Source organism: Anguilla anguilla, chromosome 2 (assembly GCF_013347855.1).
Source record: "Anguilla anguilla isolate fAngAng1 chromosome 2, fAngAng1.pri, whole genome shotgun sequence".
Taxonomy (NCBI): Eukaryota; Metazoa; Chordata; class Actinopteri; order Anguilliformes; family Anguillidae; genus Anguilla; species Anguilla anguilla.
Window position 1 is genome coordinate 41,702,039 of NC_049202.1, and position 21,734 is coordinate 41,723,772.

Consider the following 21,734-nt stretch of genomic DNA (forward strand, 5'->3'; position numbering starts at 1 on the left):
AGACGGAAAACGACAGAGTACCGGCTCGCAGAGAAACAGATTAAAGAAAGAATGTGGCAGAGACGAGGCGAGCGAGGGCCTGATCGAGTAAGAAAGAGAAAATGAGAAAACGTTCCAAATCATCAAACTGCGAGAATTGACCTTTTCAAGTAGGAGAAAAAAATCCTCCATTTTTTGCTCTCTTCATCATTTTGTACACCCCACCTCCACAGCCCTTCATTCTGCATCTTCTTCACTTACCTTCTTTTTCCTTTCCTCAGTCCCCTTCAGCCACCATTTACACTCCACAACCTCACAAAGTGAGATTTCGTATATATCTGTAAATTCCTCCTATATCATTTTTATATTTGTTTGTCATTTTTTATAATTTTTCCCAAATTAATTAGATATAACTCATTCTGGAATGGTTATTTCCCTCTTTATGCGCAGATCCAAGTGTTTCCCACATATTATCACAACTTATGTACACCTTACACTTCATTTCTAAACCAATATTTAAAAGCATCTATTCAATTGTTTTGTATCTTAGACTTTGTAGTAATTTGTATATTAAGATCATTTAAGTACAAAAGTGATTGTTCGTATGAGAGACAACTTGTGATTACTGCACATCACCTTCTCATAAAACCATAAAAGCATAGGCTGTATTTTCCTCATTGTTCTAAATTGGTTGGGGTAAATGTAGTCACACACTGATGCGAACCCAGAACCATCTCAAACTGATACTTGCATCCTTATAGGCCAAAAAGTGGCCCAGCGGTGAAAAATGCAATCAAGCACACAGTCAAACAGATGTGAACACAAGGCACGGTGAACTCTGGGTCAACTGAAAGGTGCCCTGTGGCTAACCAAGAGGGATGGTGTCAAAACAGCATGTAATAATACATAAATACACTGACCTATTCCCTGTAACCATTTACACAACGCACACACACACACACACACACAAACATCCAATTGTGCACACACACAGACTGAAAGACACAAACACATCGTTTTAGAAAACAACAATGTCAATATTTTATTTCATAAAGTTTGCTCAGTATGGCACATTAACATATGATGGTCAGAAAAAATGTTTGGCACGGATCTCTTAACTGGAACATATCTGTAGCCTTTACACATATACTGTATGTGTGTATACACACAGATACACACGTACTTTACACACATACACATATATGCATATATGTGTGCGTGCATACATATTTGTATATATATACACACACACACACATACACACGTAGGTAGATTATATGTGCATATACTTCCATTTGTGAAACCACACTGATCATTATTAGAATCACAAAAAAAACAATAACTATTTTCAAAATCATAAAAAACCAAAACAACAAAAAAACAAAGGAACAGATGGAGGTATTCTTTCATTTAATAGAATAAAAATAGCTGAAACATCAGTAGGTTGTGTTTTTCCTGAGAGAAATGAGATGAGGTTGAACACAAAAAACAAGCATTGCGGTGTAAGGATGTAGGGAGAAGGAAAGAGGGATTCATGTTTTTTTTTTACCTCTGTCTTTCAGAAAAACCAGGACACAATGAAAGAACACGATAAAGAGAGAGCCGTTCCTTTTTATGACTAACTCCCCTTCCTCTCTGCACATCAATCATTAAAATGTACCTTCCATCAAAAGAGGGCCATTGCGCCACTGAAGTTTAAGTTTCAGATGCAGAGTATGAGACAGGGAAAGAAATTAACCTTGATCTTAAACCTCAAAATAACTTCATCAGGACAAAAGCTAACATAGCGATCTTCAGAGTAACCATGGGTATAAAACCACACCAATTTTCTCCTTTCTCAAACATGAGGATTAAAAGTCTTCACCCCCCCCCCCCCCCACGCCTGTCTCTTGCAAGCATTGAGTAATCCAGTTCCTCCCCCTCGCCCCCCTTCCCTACCCCCACCATCCTTGTCTCTCTGCCAACCCTCTTTTCCCCTCCCGACAGCTGACTGATGCTTTGTCATATAGGCTTTTCCTCTGCTCTCGTTGGCTTTGGAGTCACATTCTCCTGTGTTAAACGGGCCATATACCCTGTAGCAGCTTAAAGGACCAGACTGCTGAGTGAGTTACTTGTGGAGGGTGAGTGGAGGAATCTCCTGACTATGAGGGGTAGGACAAATTAAAAACAAAAGCCAGGGAAAGAGACAATAGGAAAGCGGGAGACCATAGAGAAGACATGTGAGGACAAGCAATGTATTAACTGTAACCAGCGAGGAACAAAAAGGTATGTATTGCATGTTTCAAGTACTGATCTATGGGGAATAAAGGTGAAAAACTGTATGTACGATTTATGCTTTAGTTTAGTCGTGATTTCATACCAATGAATAATGCGGCTGTTTCTCTGTCAAGTTGCTGCAGAAAAGTGTACTGGAATCTCAGAAATCATTCCGCTGAAAGCGCTTGCCATTAAAATGCCTACATGCCCTGGATTTTTTTTTTTTTTTTTTTTTGCATTTACTTTTTTTTGGACATCTATTTTTTGGCTCAACCAGTAAAATATCACCTGTACAGCCACCAGTGCAGAAGACCCCAATAGCTGTCTGTCCTGCCAAGGTGGCACATGATCCTCTCCAACTTCCGGGAACATCGACTTCCTTCTTGGGTTTATTGAGTCATTACATGATATAGTCATCTGACATTCTGAGGCAAAGCATTCTTGGAAATTTAAGACTGCCCTTCAAATAATACACACAGCAGCTCACAGCATGCACATCCCAGTTCATTGTGTGGAATTATTTGTGCTGGTGCTGCTTCAGTAAAACCAAAGTCAAATCTTAAGTACTGTAACAGCTAGTCGTAGAGGAATATTATGCAGTAGAAAATGGTGGTTTACTAGAAATTAATATACAAATTTTCCATTGGTACATACATCCTTGGAGGGCAGTATAGAGGATGTACATATGTATAAAGTAACACTGAACAGGTAGAGACCAAATAGATTTTGAAATCATTCTTAATATTCTAAAACACTCTAGAAAGCTCCAGAACACTATATTTTCGCTTTTGGACATAAGGACATATCCTGAGTATGCTTCATTGCCGTTTGTATTTGGAAGTTACAAATGACATCTATTAACTTAATAGTCTATCGAGTTGTATTTTTGAAGTACAATAAAAAGTTTAATGGCAGTAAGTAAACATCAGCATAACATAATTTCAAATGTGATGCAGGAATTGCTTTCCACAAATCACAAGAATCTATACTCTGGCCAGGGTATTAAACAAGTTGTTCTCTGTTGTACAAAGATGCCTCTTTATATTTTCGTAATATCATTACTTGAGCAAAAGATGCATAATAAGTATGAAACGGCAAACAGCAAGACAATGAGCAGCACGATGTCTCTCACCTCCAACAAAGCTTATTACACATCCAAAGCCCAAACTGTTAATTTCTGTGGTATGATTTGTTTATATTTGTAGTCATTTGTAACCTTGGAACTGAACTTCTTGAATATACTACAAGGTAGACTATGTTTCATAAAAATGTGCAAAGATTTTTAAGCTTGGTACATATTTGCACATTGAGAAAGAAGGCAATTTATCTCCAATTCAAGCAACTGATCAACAAAAAAACCACAGTTGAATAATTGCACAGTGCATAAGCTGCACGATGTATAACATATTTTAAGTAACAAAAATACAAGTATGAATTGCATGCATGCACACACTGACACACATACGCACGCACCACACACACAGACAGACAGACAGACACACATGCACACACACATACATTTCCCAACATGTTCCTGCCATGAGTCAGTGTGGATTCACCTCATTCAGAAGGAAGCAGCAGTCTACTTAGTAGCAAGAAAATGAGTGTCAGTTGTTAGCTACAAGCTGCAGAAGGCTCTCATACAGCAAGAACAACAACAAAAAACTTCCTGCTCTTTGTTTTCATTTTCTGAATTTCTACTCCCTAGAAAAGGATGATTTCACCAAAAAAACAAGTTGATGTTGGCACATGGTTAGTTTTACTTTACATCCAGAGAGCTTTGACCGTACCTTATCTGATGTCCTATGATATTTCATGATGAATAAAATTATTTCTGGTGATCTTGCTCAGGCACGTTATACAGCAGGTCATCACACTGAATTATCGCATACACTGCCCCCTACCTATGTACTGCCCCCATATCACTCTGACCCTGGTTCTCTTTGTCGCTGCCTACATTGCTTAAACTGTGAATGAACTTTAATGTTTGGTTTTAGCTAATGGGAGCAGGCGGTGAGCCTCTGAGCCGACTAGCTTGAAATATCCAATATCATTCACGACTTAAATAATGAAAAGCTCTAATTAAGTAAAGTCTCAGATTAATTAAGGGTTCAGTTAAGCAGCAAAGTGCACAGTTGAAACAAAGTCCATGGAACACGAGGGCTCCGCCTCCACAAAGGGCAAGGTTTAAGCAGAGGAGAATTAGACAATTGGGATGACTTGTAACCCAGTGAGGAATGCGGGAGCACAATGCAAGGGAAAACTTAAATAGTTCAAGTACTGCCAATGATATGTTCAGTTAAATGGATATACAAGCGCTTGTAGCCGATTAAAACCTACTGCACTGTTACAGACTGGTAGTCAATGATAGTGATACTTCCATCTCTTTACCTTCTCTTACACATAGAAAAAAAATGAAAGAAAACAAACAAAAAAAGAGAAGCAATCAAAACAAATCAAGCTCTCAGCAATTACATGGCATTTGAAATAATAATGATAATACTGAATTAATCTTCATCACTGTTCTACAAACCAAGAAATGTATGTAATTCTTTCCAAAATTCATATAACTTAATGAAACAATGGCAATCAAACCCTTTACTGCACAGCAAGTGTCCATACGGAAAGGTTTCTGGGTGCATTTACAGTCTTTATCTTTTTCTTCAACCAAATTAATCAAGTCCTAAAGTTAACTGACAGGTCTCAGTGAAAATATCACTGCAAAGTCCTGCTACAGAAATACTGTCATTGAAAGAAATACTTTGGACACCATTTTTACATATTTTCATTCCTTGAAAGAACAAGTTGTATCTTTTCAAGTGATAAAACAGAAATTTCAGAGTAACCACGATGCAGCAATGTGCAACTGGTATTAAGATGTGCTGCTACAGATATAGGGCCAGATTTTTGTTGGAAAGGTGTTGGTATTGCGTAGCACCACAAACAGATCTATGATATTAAGAATAATTCAACAGGAGACAGCAGGGTGACTACCACTAGCTCACTTGCCATATTTTATGCAGGAAAGGATTCTAAATTGTCAGTAGACATTCATATGTGTTTATTCAAAGTATAGGTGGTTGAAGTTAGGAAATGTGATATTTCAATAATACTGAAACTTCTAACTGCCACTTCTTGCTTCACAGAGTACGTCCACCACTTTGTGTGCCAGATTTTCAATTTTGAAGTGACATCTGCTAACAGAACATTTTTTGTAATAATAACCATAATAATATTAATAATAATAACAATAACAATATTACAATTGAGATAACAACACTTAATTTAAAAAAAAGAAAAAATGGAACTAGATAAACACAAAAATGAGAAACACTTGTTATATTTTTGTTTGTTTTTAAAAGAAATCTTCTATAACTGCTTCTATATTTTTTTCATTTAATTGTCCTTTTTTTCTTTTAAAAAACTTGCCAAATGCCATTTCAATCCATCTTGTCTCAAATTCCATCTCGTTCATTAAACGGAATCGCTTACCTTTTGAAAATGTGAAAAAGTTTCCCCCGCTTTCCGCTTTTCTTTTCACTCCATTAGTTCAAACTAACGTGGCATTTAAGTTTCGTTACGACCCACTGTAATCCACCAGTGTTTCTATCTGCTTTATTTTGTTTGAAACAAGCAAGAAAAGGGTGGCTTGACAGGTCAAGTTCTTTGTTGTACAAAACAGAGAGGGGGAGCATGAGGAGGAAGCTTTTTGTCCACCTGGAGAAAGCCCACTGCTGTTTCTTTCTTTATTTCAACATATGAATCATTGTTGTCTTCAAACGCTGTTTCTGTAGGTCCAGTCCGTTTCTTTGTAGCTGTTTTGTGGCTGTGTGATTGTCACCATTGATATCCTTTCCTGTAGACACTAACTCGCAGATCAGATCACTCTCAGGGTTATGTGAAATACACTCATTTTTATGTGTCATCCTCCTATTCTTCTATTTTTTAATGAGTCACATAATAATAAAAGTTATAATAATAATAATAATAATAATAATAATAATAACCATCATCGTCATCACCACCATAATCATCATTATTTTCATTATTATAATGTGCATCGTCTTGTCATCATGATAAAAACAACATGTAAAACAGTGTGGTTGACCCGAATTTATAAAAGTGCAGTTCTCTAAATGTTATATGTTCAATTCAACAAGAAAAGTAGAGATATCCAACTGTTCTTTGTACATTAATGCTTTTAAATATTTCAAGATACAAGTAAATTGAATGGTACAATCTTATTTAAATTTATATGAAGTCATTTTAGAGAATTTTAAAGATCAAGATGGTTGCACAGTACCAGCTTGTTAACCACAATTTATGCGTAATATTACTATGTTACACATATGGCCATCACCTGCATTAACATAAACCAGTGCTAATAGTGACACACATATGGCTGTTATTAGTACACAGGCAAAGAACATCATTAATGTTTAATGCTGTCTTTTGTAATCCCTTGCCAAAATATCAATTTGGTGCAATGGGAACAATACTTTCTATCAATGTGGTAGTCATGAACTGTATAAACAGCACGCTACAATTCATTGCAGTTGTCCTCATTATTATTGTTATTATTATTATTATTATTATTATTATTATCAACTGTAATAATAGCAACAGTAGTAGACATAAACACCCAAATCATATGTAAGTGGGTGAAGCTTGCTGCAAACTCATTCAGCTGTCACAGTGACAAGTATACCAGCACAAACATAAAACACCACCCACTCCATCTCTTCGTAGCAACAATTCAAGAAACCAAAAAAGAAGCCTGTTGTGGATTTGCATGAGAAACGGGCTACTCCTATTATTTTGCATGGCCAAAATGAATGCCAATATACGTCGAGTATTCATTCTTGCATCTTTTCTCTTCTGCTTCTGCCTCACTCCCCTCCTCTCACCTTCTGTCTTCACAAAACCAAGAGAGAAAAACGAGTTTTTAAATCAATCATAATTATAACAGCTGAAACAATACCCGCTCGTACACCTTTTAACATTTGTGTCCGTGAGTCTGTATTGTTAAAGATGTTTCATAATTTATTTCTTCAAATGAAAATATATTTATATATTGTATGCATTTTCACAGTTTTCTTTAATTGTCTTTTTCTCTGTCCAGTTCTTGCGTCTTCACGAATTCTTCATCCCCTTGCAAAGATAACCCTCCTTTAAGTGTATACGAGGGAGAGAGAATGAATGTATGGCACAGGTTTTTCTCCAAAAATCTTTTTTTTTTCTCTGGAGTTCCACTGCACACTACAGTGTTTTATTTTCACTATAATCTTGGTAGAATCAGGATTATAATGAGACTGCATTGTAAGGTGTAAGGTCTCTGAACTGCAGTGTTCTATACTGTGCGTGTCTCAGCTGTGGCAAACAAACTCTTAGAGATTAAACTATCTGGTTGATTTAATATTCTTACAAATATTAATGAAGGGAAAGTTTTGCTTTGGCACAGATTTATGCTGTTGTAGTATGTGTAAGGTACTTCATTGCCATTACCATTCATTAATACAGACACATTTACTCCATTAGAAGTGCCAGTGTTAATTCATGGCTCAGTACATTGTACATGTACAGTATTGTCCACCTGGGAGTGGGTATATTTTGATATCATCCCTCTACATTCTGTTCTTGTATCCCTTTCTTTCCCTCCGATGATGTCAATACACCGTAGTGTCTGACCCTTGACAATAATCCTACCTAGTACTTAAAATACAGTACTACGAAAATACCTTCACCTCCATAAAAATTGATCAAGGGTTAAAATAAGCATGGCCATCAATTCTATTTCTCTATCTCTCTCTCTTTCTCTTTCTTTGTTTCTGCCTTTTTCTCTCTCTCTCTCTCTCTCTCTCTCTCTCTCTGCCTCATTCAGATTTGAGTCTCTTGAACATTTTCCTTGGAACCACTCTTAAACAGAAGTGGTTCAACTTGAGGGTTCTGGCTCTGACTAATTAAACCTTTCAGAGATCCATGTAAACCCATGGGTGGCAGGGGGAGGGGAATTGGGAGAGGAGAGGACACAGCACTGGGGTTAGGGTTAATGCTGTTTCCAGATGTAGTTTGCAAATTGGATGAAGAGACAGGAACTTGTGTGCAGGAAATGGGAGTAGCCAGGGAGGGCTGCGAATGGGGGGATGGGTTGTTGTTATTGTTGAGAACCCCACCACATCCTACACCAGCCCCAGTCCCAATACCCATGCCCATCACATTGTTGTTAAAATGATGTGCCTTGTAATAATGGTTAAGATGCTCTGCTCTCGCTAGATTTGGAAGGTTGACAATTTCCGGATGGTGCAATCTTAAACTCTGCCCTCCACCACTGACTCCACCACCTCCAGAATGCATAGTGGATCCTCCAGAAATTCCACTCCCTCCTCCTACTCCACTTGCCCCTCCAGCTCCAATCTCATCCTCAACATTGATAATCTCGATAGCACGTGCCGGGCCATGGTGTTTGTGCAGCTGATGCTGCTTCCTCAACTTGTAGAAGACCACCAGCATCACTGCCGCCATGAACGTGATGGCCACAAAACAGCCGATGATGATTTTTGTAGTCTTCATCACATCATCCAGACCAGACATGTTGGTGACATCTGTTATTGGAACCGTGAATGCCCTTTCTGATGGCTTGGTTGTTCTGGCAGAAGAGGACGATGAAGAAACAGAAGACGATGTAGTGGCCAAGGTTGTGACCCAAACCTCCCCTGGGCTAGTAGGACCTGAAAAACCCACAAAGGTTTCATTTATGTACTGTCGGGCAGAATTCTCCTCTTGGCCTGTTTCGACAGTTTCCACCGTGACAGTAGTGAAATAGCTGTAGCTGTTACTGACATCAGAGGCCGACACGTTGAGCACGGCTGTCGCTGTGGTGTTGCCAGCCGAGTTAGTCACCATGCAGGTGTACTGGCCTGTATCCTGTACTGTGACATTGGTGAAATTCAATGTGCCATCATGCAGGACTGAGATTCGGACTCTGTAGGACCCATGGGTCATGAGTGTGCCATTTGGGGTGAGCCAGTTGACTGAGGTCATCGAAGTGCCCGTTCTACATTTCAGCTCAGCAGCCATCCCCTCGGTGACATTCAGGTCGGTCGGTGGTTCCACAATCACAGGGGCATAGCAGGTGAAGTGACTCTGATCCAGCTCACCAATGTACCTGCCTTTGAGACCAGGAGGAGCATGGCAGCGGGCACAGCAGGTGGTGTTACTGGGCACAGTCTCCTTCAGCCACCAGCTGAGCCACAGCACATCACAGTTACACACCCAAGGATTGTGGTTGAGGTGGACCCTCTCCAGCTGGTGCAGAGGAGTGAAGAGGTCATGAGGGAGAGAGTGGAGGGAGTTGTGAGACAGGTTCAGCTCCTCCAGGTTCTTGAGATCATCAAAGGCATTCCGCTCAATGACTGACACTTGAGAGTGCATGAGCCAGAGCTTGCGGAGCGACACCAGGCCCTGGAAGGACCCTGGTCGGATGATCTCCAGCCGATTCCCAGAGAGCTCGAGCTCCTCCAGTCGCACCAGGGGTGTGAGGTTGGGGATATCCTTGAGTACGCACATGCCCAGGTTCAGGTAGCGCAGGTTGATGAGGCCCTCGAAGGCAGCCTCAGAGATGTAATCCAGCTTCTTGAGTTCCCCCAGGTCCAACCGCCGCAAAGAGGGCACGCGGTGGAAGGCATAGGCAGGCAGGGTCTCGATGGGGTTGTTGCGCAGCCACAGCTCCCGCAGCTTGCTGAGATACTCAAAGGCCTGGGAGGGGACCAGCGTGAGGCGGTTGTCAAAGAGCTCCAGTGTGTTGAGGTTAGGCAGGCCATTGAATGCCCCAACTTCGATCTGACGGATGTGGTTTTTGGAGAGCTGCAAGATTTCCAGATGCTGCAAGCGCTTGAAAGTATCAGACTTAATCACCTGGTGTAAGAGACAGAGGACAAAAACAGACAGAGAAAAAAAGGGTGAGAGGTGTGTGCATATAAACCATACATGTTTATTAACATGATATAAATTATTTTCTTAACATGACTTTAAATTACAGGATGTGATGTGTTCACTCAATTACTCATAATGAGAGACTGCATCATATTTTGTGCGGTAGCATCAAATTATTGCTAAATCATTCATATTCAAATAGATTTGCAGAAGAGGCACTCACATGGCCTTGTGACAGAGGTGCCCATGTCTGTACGTCATTTTGACAGCATCATTCATATCCAGAGGGACATATGACAGAACAGCTCACATTCATATGGGCGTTTTACAGAGGCATTCAAATTCGTATCAAAATGGCATTCAAAAAGTGCCAGACACCCCTCCAGTGATGCAGCTTTCACTGGCCTTTGAACCATCTGAGAGATCCTGTGACCTGCTACAATGGCACCAGCCAACAGACAACAGCCCACGGCATGCAGAGGGACATCTCAGTGGGAGGATGAGCCGAGCTGTCAAGTGCTCACTCTAAGGGCGCACCGTTATAAGATAGCAAATGAAGCATGCCTAAAGGTGCAAAACACTTTTAGATTTTGAATCATTGCAAAGAAAGCTCCCCGACACAACTAAACCAGAAGAAATCTTTATATTAAGATGTAAATAGGACGCTTAATGCTAATATGTATCTTTTTAATGAGCACCCTCTCAACAGACCATTAAATGTGACTTGGGAGTCTTGGCAGAAAAAGTTGGAGCCAAAAAGGCAGTAATATAGAATAGTAAAAAGAATGCACATAATCTTCATAAAATTTCACATCAGAAGGGTTTCACAACATGGTGGCAGAGTGGAGTAGGGGTTAAGGACCTGGGCTTGGAACTACAGAGCTGTAAGTCCAAGACAAAGGTCTGTACCCTGAATTTAGCCTTACATTAGAAAATATTTCATTTTGGTAACCCTGGAAAAAGGCTAACAAATTAATAATGCAATGTTAAATTAATTTGCATACATGCCACAGTTATGAGTGTTATCTGCTTCACAGGCATTAAAAATTGTTACCCAAATATACACGCAGCCATCTTTTTATATGTGGACAACCTAAAAACTGTAAACATGATAAAAGCCCAAGTTAAATATTTATTCTAAACTATACCCTTCAATGTGTTGCATGTACTGACCAACACCAGAAAAAAATCTGCAACATTGCCTGTGCTGTACAGTATGCCCTGCGCCATATGTAAAATTCTGTACACTTTTCAACATGCCACATGCAACATACATTACGCTTTTCAACATGCGCTGCGAACTACAATACACACTTAAACATAAACTGTACTATATAGTACATTTTCCTACATACCCTATAAAATACATTTTCCTACATGCCCTATAAAATACTCTATGCTCTTTAACATACCCGGGAAAGTAGTTATTGACCATATCCTGCAAAGCACAGTATTCCCTACACCATACCCTGTACCATACTGTAGGCATACTCTACGTTATTACAACACATAAAATTTGGAGACAAGGCTTAACAAACACTGCCAAATATCACAAATCTTAGATTTGGGGGGGGAAGAAAGAGCTTTGACATTTTGTGTCCTTCTGAATGTAAGAGTGCTGAGGGAAAAAAATCATCCCTGACAGCCCCTTGAAATCAATCTAATAAACTTTATTGTTCCATAAATCTCTCCTTTATCCAGGCACTAATGTGCTTATAGAATTTTCCTCCAAGCAAGACTTTGTTTACTTAACCCTTGAATTGTTAACATTGTTAAGAAATTCTGTATTTTACTACAATAACAGTGAAAAGTTACTCCGGTGAACACGGTACTTTATGTAAGTCGACCCAGATTTAGTGCTTCATCAAAACACCTCATTATAGCACTTCATTAGCTGACAATAGTCACACTTTGCAAATAGAAATGTACAAAAAGAATCACAAAAATATGATCTTGTGACAACCGATCAAAAACTTTACTGTCAATTTGATATTACCTTTTGATCAAACTGTATCATGACTGTGAACGCACAACTGTATGAGTTCAGAATGCAAAGATATTAATCACATAATATTATCCTCAAACAATTATTTTACCTGGACCGTCCAGCACAGATATTGGTCAACTGTTACCCTGACAGTACCTCTGATAGTTCCAAATCAATTTTTGGAAAAAAACCTTCCCATATCAATCTATTTGGCCATCTTTGGAAAACATGCAATACTAATCATTGCTTCCAGCAGTATCTTATGAGGGGCTGTTTTGGCCATGAGCCATATCTCACACACACCATTATACTCTCTCTCACACACACCATCATACTCTCTCACACATGCCATTATACTCGCTCACATACACAATTATACTCCCTCACAATCACCATCATACTCTCACACACACCCTTATACTCTCTCATATACACCAGTATACTTTCTCACATACACCATTATACTCTCTCACATTCACATCATACTTTCGCACATACACCATTATACTCTCTCATATACACATCATACTTTCGCGCATACACCATTATACTCTCTCATATACACCATCATACCCTCTCACACACTATAATTCTTCTGACATACACACTATCATACTCTCACAAATAGATGTAAAACCTGTTATGCACACATACTGTATAAAACATCTAACACACAAACCTTTTCACAGACAAGGCCCACCCCCTCTAAGCAACACCTTGAGTGTCCACATTGACAGGGAGCTTCTAAATCAAGCTACAGTTCATTTAAATAACACTTTAAATTCAACAAATTCTAAAGAAAGATAGCAAGGTTGCCATGATTTTTCAGATCATTTACCCTCTTTTCAAGTTGTTTTTGTTTCAGGAGATGAATGGCAATGGAGGACATTATTAAGCTTTAGCAATATAATTTGATGTGTTCATGACATTCTAAATGAAACTGACAGCATGGCTTTGGAAAGGTTATGCAGGGAGCTTGGTGATCCCACAAGGACAGCATCTGCCTTTCTTTCGATTAGCCAGAAATTAGAAGAGTGAGATAGCAGAGAGTAAAATGCACTGCATGCAGTGTAAATATACGCAGCGTACATTTCTCTCCATACTAAATTACCACAAAAGTTCAAGATCAGTTGAAGTGACTCACAGGGCTATGTCTAATTCTTTTGTTCCTCCAACAATTAGAACTGATCATCCAGGTTACCCTCGGTATAACATATTACATGATCAAATTGCTCACAGTATGTCCCTTGGGATGAGTGGGCAAAGAATAACCTTATGTTTTGGGATCAACAAGCAGACACTATACAGGCACACACGGGAACTAGATTTCCTTGAAAACAAATAAGATGTAAACTTAACATCATAAGATTTGTAAAATCAGAGAAGCACAAACCCAAAAGCAGTTTTGTACATGTCGTTTTGCACATACCACCCTCATTTTATGGTTACAAATCATTATGCCTTCAGTTCTCAATTACAAGTCTTGTAGAATGCAATATTCATGTTTTGAGAGTAGTAAAATATGATCTAAAGGTCTTTTTGTGGTTAGAAATAGAGGTTTGTAGTAGGGCTGTCAACATTGGCCAGAAATGATGTTTGAATATTCCTTCTAAACATTTAAGTTTAAATATATTCAAATATATATATTACAATTGTAAATGTTGAATTACATCCCAGAATTTGACCAGGCTGTGTTAATTGTTCGTTATGTCTACAAGACACAAACTAATATAAACTGAACCATTGTTTGACAGCACTAGTTTTTGGTGGCAACATCAGGTCTTAACATAGAAAACTTGTATTGCATGCAATTAAAAGCCACTTGTAGGTTTTTAAAACAGCTTTTGTGTCTGCCTTTCTCTGTTTTAAGATTCTATAATCTCACGTGTTAAGTTTACATATGATTCGTTCTCAATGAAATCTACTCTCATTATAGAATAGCTAAAAAAAAAATCAATGTTCTCTTCTTTGCCATTCAACTCCAGAATCAAACTCTGAGATTGAAAAAGAACATAAGTAATTGGAAAAATCATGGCAACCTTGCCATCTTACTAACAAAACTTGTTGAATTTAAAGTGTTATTTAAACTAGCTGTGGCTTGATTTAGAAGCCCGCTGCCAATGTGGATACTCAGGGTGCCACTGCAAACAGGCAGACGGGCCTCGTCTGTGGCTGTAAGCCAATCAGGAACTGAGAATTTAAACAAAGTCAAAGTACCTTCCGTTTAAATCAAATTCTCAAACACACTACTCTCCTCGCTCACAAACAATCAAATGTTTGTCTAAGACATTTTATATGCGTGCATAATAGGTTTCGCATTTATATGTGAGAATATGTGAGTGTGTATGAGAGGAATAGTAGCGTGTAAGACGGTATGATGGTGTGTGACAGAGTATGATAGTGTGTGTGGGAGAGTATGATGGTGTGTTTAAGAGAGTATAATGGTGCACAGTATGCGAGAGAGTATGATGCTCTGTGTGAGAGTACGATGTTGTGTAAGAGAGAATATAAGGGTGTGTGTGAGATCAAGTATGATTTATAGTCTCATAGTATCTCAGTATATGACACACACCTTTACATATGCACACATGCACACAAAGGCATGACAAGTCACAAATTTACCTGTATTGAATTTTCCTGTAGGTTGAGGTATCGTGTGTTGACAGATATACTTTCAGGCACCTCCTCCAAGTTTCTCCTTGTACAGATGACTCTGCTTGCCTGATTGGAACAGCTGCAGAGGGCAGGGCAAGAAGAGGCAGCCCCTGCCAACTCAGGCCCAGCGGGGAGGAGCCACAAAAGCAGCTGAACCAATAAGAGAAGGAGGGGGGAGGGGTTGGGGAGGCCGGTCACCGTGGCGACATGCATGGCAACTGGGTCATGACCCTCCCCTTTCTTCTGAGTGTGTTGATTGGTTTATTCCAGGCAGAATGGTCTGTTTTCTTCCAGTTTCTTTTTTATCTTGTCATTTATGTGATTTCTGTACTTATTGGCTGTACCTCTTTGAAAAAAGTATGAAAACAGGACAAAAGGTTCTTGTATTTTTTAACATTTCATTTCAAATACTTTCATTTCTTTCTTCCTTTGATACCTTGATGATTTGTAATGTTCGTTTTCTTGCGTTGTATACAAAGATTTTTGTTGTTTGATGACAATGTCATATATTAATAAAAAAGGTGATGTATACACAGATGTTTATTTTTCAGTTTTTCTGGATCTGAGAGGTGCTTCTCCAGTTTTGTTACTGTAAAAAGACAGAAAGAATGAGGTTAATGCAGTCTACAGGAACAAAAGAGGAACAAAGTAGATTCCACAGCACACACGTACAGCAAAGCACCATAACCAGCTACTGAGGGCTGCTGTACATCAACACCGATGAAAGCTAATATTAAACAGGCTAAAAGAGCAAAGTAAGCACTTATTTTCAGATTACTTACACCAGGGAAGATCCATTCCCGGAGGACTATAATGCTGCAGAATTGCAATTAGCGACTGATTTGTAACTGTGACACCAGGCCAGTTGGTTTCCTATCCAAATAATGACTTCAATTAAACAATTACGGGATTAGGCAGGATGGAAACCACCAGACCCTGCGCCCCTCAAGCACTAGACTTGCCCTTCCCCGATTTACTCTGAAATCACCTTGAATAAAGGCATCAGTCAATATTAATTTATAATTACTACTCATGCAATACTGACCTACTGACAGATTGGACAGTACATGCATTAACATCAACAGTGTAAGAAGAGAGGCACAGAGAAAAAGGCTATTAAACTGATAGATGATGACACAGCTAAAGATAGAGAAAGGAAAAATCAACACTAATAGATTAAAACGGAACAGCCGCTGAGAAAGATGGAGGAGGGTAACGCACTTAATGCAAAGCACATTGAGGTGATGCAGGGGACAAAAAGAGAAATGGTGAAAAAGACAGAGAGTGAAGAGAGACATAGGAATGGTATGTGGTATCACTTGAACTTAAATAAAAAGTAGCGCATAAGCAGTGTGCAGTAATATCAACCAAATATCACAATCTATAAAGATACTGCTAAATGTTTTAAATGTGCTTGTGCAGAAAACACATTTTTATGCCTTCCTGAAAGCTAAAGAGGAACACTGGTTTTCCCAGAACAAATGTACAGGAAAAGTGAATTCACACATCATGGTTAATACAATGCATTTCGCTCTATATCAGTTTTGACAATAACCCGGTTCTGCATTTCCACCTATCACTACATATTGTGTAGTTTACATATAAGAATCATCTGCATGAGAAACCTCTCACTTCCGTGTCACTCATGTACATATCAGTTTTTCCTGCTAAGAGAATTCTGGGGTAACTGCCTCAATGAAATTTTGTGCCGCCTCCACAAAATTCAGACGATGTCGACATGAACAAAACATTATAAACACAAGTGCTGTGCATGGTGGAGTTCTGCCATTTGTAACAGCAATGGCGGCATTACTCCGATGTGGCGCTGTATCGTAATCAGCACCATGCACCAGGAAAGGTGCTACTGAAGGAGAATGCAAAGCTACAGCAGCTATATGAACGGAGTGAATTTACCGCATTCAGACACGTAAATCTTGTTTTGTTTAGCACCCGAGCATATCCAATATTTTCATTAAAGTTTCCTACATTACGTCCTATCAGTTTAATGTTTGCAACCAGTGGTCAGGCTAGCCCATGCAATGCTGCACCTTTGGAATGCAGGACATTCAAAATCAGCATTCTACACTAATGCACTTGTGTTCTGCTAAGAGCCACTATTTTTGCTATGACTCACATTAGTAACACAATAAACGTATCTCTTTTTGGCTGTTTTTTCACCTTAAAAATGCATAATCTTGTGTTAACACGACCACTGTCAACTTTGCAGATATGCCTTGTAGAATAACATTTTGTTTTAGAAAGAGAGTTTCCAAGGAGAAGAATGAAGGTGAAAAGAGATTACAGTCATCATCTGATAAATACTGGCCACTACAAAAGTATAATTCACATTGCTACCAAGATGAGGAAAAGTTGATCACGTGATTAGGATTAAAGTACCACCTCTGCCTCATTTTGAGCCAGGAAAAACCCTGCACATGGTATGCACTGTAAACAGAACTCTGAAAGTGCTCTTTTCTGATTATGTATAAATTCTTATTTGTGCCAACAATACCGTCACATGGGAGGGAAAAAAAGAATTGCTGAATATACAGTTCTGCAGAATATGTACTAAATAAGCTAAAGACATCACAGGCAACCTCTGTGAGCCTGTTTATAAACCTGCGACCTAAAGTCTAAAGTATTTCAGTTAACAACTGCCAATACAAGCTCCACCTCCCTCAGAGACTGGTTTCCGTGATATCTAGCTTTTAAAATTAGCATTGTGATTTGTTTTACTTGTGACAGAAATTTCATTCCATAGACATGCCATTTACTTGAACCGCAAAAGGGTCAATTCTATCAATGCACTGGTCTGAAAAACTCTGCATATCTCACACGTTATCCAATAATGCCGAGCCTGCATAACTCCATCACCCTCACCAAATCTGACCTTTCTACCGAATTTCACGAGCGAGCATAACCAGAATGGATCACAAAGGCAGTGTGTGTACCCTGACAGATGACGTGAAGCTCTGCTTGAAGACAGCTTCAGAACTTTCACTCACTGGCCGCCACTGGCAGTTGTGCTACTTAACAAGATGCTTAACATGTCCCTCAGATGTCTGGGCAGTTTGGGAGGTGTACTAAAATTATAACCCTCACGTTAAAAATAGCAGCATGTGCCTCAGATGGGAAATTTTTTTTTAGTACTGTACTGAATTTAAAAGATGCTTACAAGAGTTTACCATGCACATGATAATAATGATGGTTTATATAATTAAGACGATGATTAGGGTCCAGAGAAAATAATGGGTTACCTATTTCAGTCATCCACCCCCAAGGGATCAATAAAGAATTTATTGAAAGCCATATACTGTAGTATGTCCAACAATTGTTCAATTCATTGCAGAGATCATCTCAATTAATCACTCAATTTCCACTTAATCAGACACATGAGAAGAATGACAGCACATTTAAATTAAAACAGGGGAGCTGGGAATATCAAATATTTAAAAGAGGGAAAGGGTCTGCATTTTGTGGTAAATTTAAACATCATTGTCAGTTGTTTTATGGTCTCTACTTTCATTTATTGACAATGTTCAAGTAATATAAATGAAATGTAGTTGAAGCGAACATGTATTTTTTCCACTCATAAGACGTTTTAGTTTAATACAAGTTACAACAGTGGTAACCAATCATGTTCGTGGAGATCTACCACCCTGTAGGTTTTCAATCAAACCCTAACAAAGCACACCTCCTTCAGCAGCTAGAGGTCTAGTTGATCTTCTAATTAGTAGAGTCATGTTTGCCAAATTAGGGTTGAAATGAAAACCTATAGGATGGTAGGTCTCCAGGAACAGGGTTGGTTACCACTGAGTTATAACCAAAAGAGAAATTAGTATGAAAAACTAAATAAAACAATTTATTAGACCTATAGTAAGCTTAGACGGAAACACACAAAGCAAACTAAATCAATGCTCTTCCCCCTCTGCTCATGACATCATTACTTCAATGACACTTCTTTGAAGTACCCTAAATGTGCATGCTGTGACTCTGAGCCTCCTGGACAAGTACATCAAACATGACAAAACTGGCAGTTCACTAATACATTGCCCACCTTATTATTACCAAATTATTATTACTGTTGTTTCTATTCTGAAATCAGCACAATCTGAATCAAAATATTTTACATGGACAAGATATGATCAATCAATCTACAAAGGGACCATTTATTATTATTCTCTTTGTCTGAACTTCAATACAGCTTAATAACAAACCTGATTACAAGATGTTGAATTATCTTGCAATATCCGAAACTTACTTTCTTTTAAAATAGTAATATTTTGTGTCCTGTAATGAATTACCAATTTGTAATGTTCCCGTGTTAGCTAGGGGGGAATAAATTTATGATGAAAACAATTCCAAATTCAGGAATATATATAGTATTACTACAAATAAGCAAGACGTGGTTAATATCAGGTTCAGGTTTGAAATATAAATTATTTGCATTGATCTCTCTCAGCATTTTAAAACAGGGTCACACACATCTTCAATCAGCCAAAAGTTAGAAAAGAGTAGATTACATTTCTCAGTGAATGTTTGCACACAGCCATCGTTGATATTGATGCAAACCTTGTACTGTAATTGTACTTTCGAGAAAATATGAGATGGTCATCCACCTCCACTGGACTATGCTTTGTCACAAAAGAGGGGGAAACAGCAAATGACTGCAATAAAAGAAACAGTCATTTACCAAAGCGAAGGAAGGAACGCACTGGAATGCCATAACGCTTCTGTGGCAAAAGCATCACATTCTTCATTAATGGGGAGGACAATCTACCAGAAAGAAATCAAAAAGCATAAAGCTCTGCTTGGAGAAATATCAGTTCCGCATTGTCTCTTATCATTAATTTAGTGAAGAATGTCAACAAATTAAAAAAATTTTTTTTAACTAAAATACGTCTCCTCAATGTGAATTAATCTTATGATCTCATGCAATAAACAGACTGTCCTGTACGTAATTATCAATACTCCACACAAACAAATCAGATATTTTTGGTTGCATTTTTCCATTAATAATTCATATTCATGGCCTTTAAATTAATTTTATTTTGTAACTATTTTATGCCCAGTGGTAACACAAGGATCCTCTTAAACTGACCCACCTCTGCAGACTCACTTTTAGAGTCAGCTGATGTCAAGGCCCTGGCCACATGCATAGTGAGAGCCTTCACTGGGTGAGCCACTATTTCAAACTGTCCACTGCTTGCTCAGGCTGCAATTCACCTCAGTCAAACCATCTAATTGTCCTTGAATTTCATCTCAGCACTTGCACAGCAGAACAGAGATTAGACTCAATCTAGACTCAAAAGTAATTATCAGTGTTTACTATTCAAATGAAGTCTTGTAAAAAAACAAGCTTAAACCTGAGTAGTATCTTGAAGCTTACTAGAATCTGTGCGTAATGAATATATTGGTCTGTGTGTCTGATGAAAGTCATACCCTGTATATCGACATATTTTTAACTTAACTTGCATCTGCCTTTCTGGAAATCCTTGTGTCTACATACCTACATACCTCCTTTCACAGTCCTTGACTTTGCAAGAAGGTTGCCAGGGATACCTTTTCACCAAACTCCCTTTAGCTGTATTGCTCCCACTTCCGCCTCCCTATTTCTCCTCCTTTCTCTCACCGGAACCCAATCCACATCCAGCCTATCGTAAGGAGAAAGACTAAAAGAGGATACGTGAGGCAAAGACAGCAAAGCTGCACCTTGCACCATTCAGGTATGACATGCAACCACAGCAAGAATTTCATGCCTACAGAACACTAGCAGAATTAATCTAATCTGCATTTTATTTTTGGACTTTTATCTTTGCCACCATGTTATACTGCACACAGTACAATATATATCATGTCTTGGCTTGTGTAACTGACCACCCAGTCAATTTTGCTAATTCATGTATTCAATATTCAGAAAAAGGACTGGCCAGGAATTTTATGCCAATTTGGGAGCATTGCCTAGCTGTAGGACAGAGTTCTGTCCAATGAGTTTGGAGGCATTTGCTTGAACTCGAGAATATAAGCTGCTTCTGTACACTTCAGAATTCATTTTGCTGCTGCTATCAGCAGTTACATCATCACTGACAACATGTGAGCCAGTACCTTTGGCAGCCCTACATGCCCAAACCATAACACCCCAAACACCATGTTTCACAGAAGAGAGGGGATGCTTTGTATCTTGGGCAGTTCCTTTTGGCCTCCACACTTTTCTCTTGCCATCACTCTGCTACATGTGAATCTTGGTGTCATCTTTCCACAAGACCCTTTTACATAACTCAGCATGACGTGTTTCTTAGCAAACTGTAACCTGGCTGTCCTGTTTTTTCAGCTAACTGGTGGTTTGCATCCTAAAGTTTAGCCTCTGTATTTCCTTTTGTAAAGTCTTCAGTAGACAGGAGTCACATACCCATCCATGTCTACCTCCTGAAGAATGTTTCTAATCTGTAGGACCGGCTTTTGGGGGACTTCATTAAGGTGAGAATCTTTCAATCATCAACTGTCTTCCTCAGCCTGCCAGGCCTTTTCTGATTACTGAGCTCACCAGTGATCTCTTTCTTATTAAGGATGTTCCAAACTGTTGATTTTGGCAAGCCTAAGGTTTGGCCTATGTCTCTGGCAGTTTTTTCTTATTTCTCCACCTCATAAGGGCATCCTTGACTCTCAGTGGCACAAGTCTGGTCCTCATGTTCACAAACGCCAATAACAGACTGGCAATCAAAAGGCTAGAATCCAAAGTACATTCTGAATGCTGTCTTATACCTGCACAAAGGAAACAAGTGAACACACGTGAGTTACAAATAACGTGAGTAATGATTTGGCATGGTGTGGTTTAATATCCATTAATTAAATATATGAGTAGGTGTTGAATGAGCCAACAACCTCCTCTGACCCCCAGCTAACTCTCAACATCCCCTGGTCTGGC

The 21,734-nt window shown here is 38.9% G+C and overlaps 1 protein-coding gene across 8 annotated transcripts in view; it reads right to left on the reverse strand.

Annotated features, from left to right (window-relative positions):
- Positions 1–1,451: 1,451 nt before the first annotated feature.
- LOC118221690 (leucine-rich repeat-containing protein 4B-like) overlaps positions 1,452–21,734 on the reverse strand; it is a 68,330-nt gene continuing 48,047 nt past the window's right edge. For all 8 annotated transcript variants that reach the window (XM_035406985.1, XM_035406982.1, XM_035406983.1 and 5 more), the window contains 2 exons: positions 14,777–15,398; positions 1,452–10,149 (listed from right to left, as the gene is read on the reverse strand). In XM_035406985.1, the coding sequence (XP_035262876.1) occupies positions 8,113–10,149; positions 14,777–15,022 (2,283 nt within the window). In that variant the 5' untranslated portion in view covers positions 15,023–15,398 and the 3' untranslated portion in view covers positions 1,452–8,112. The remainder of the gene's footprint in view (positions 10,150–14,776; positions 15,399–21,734) is intronic.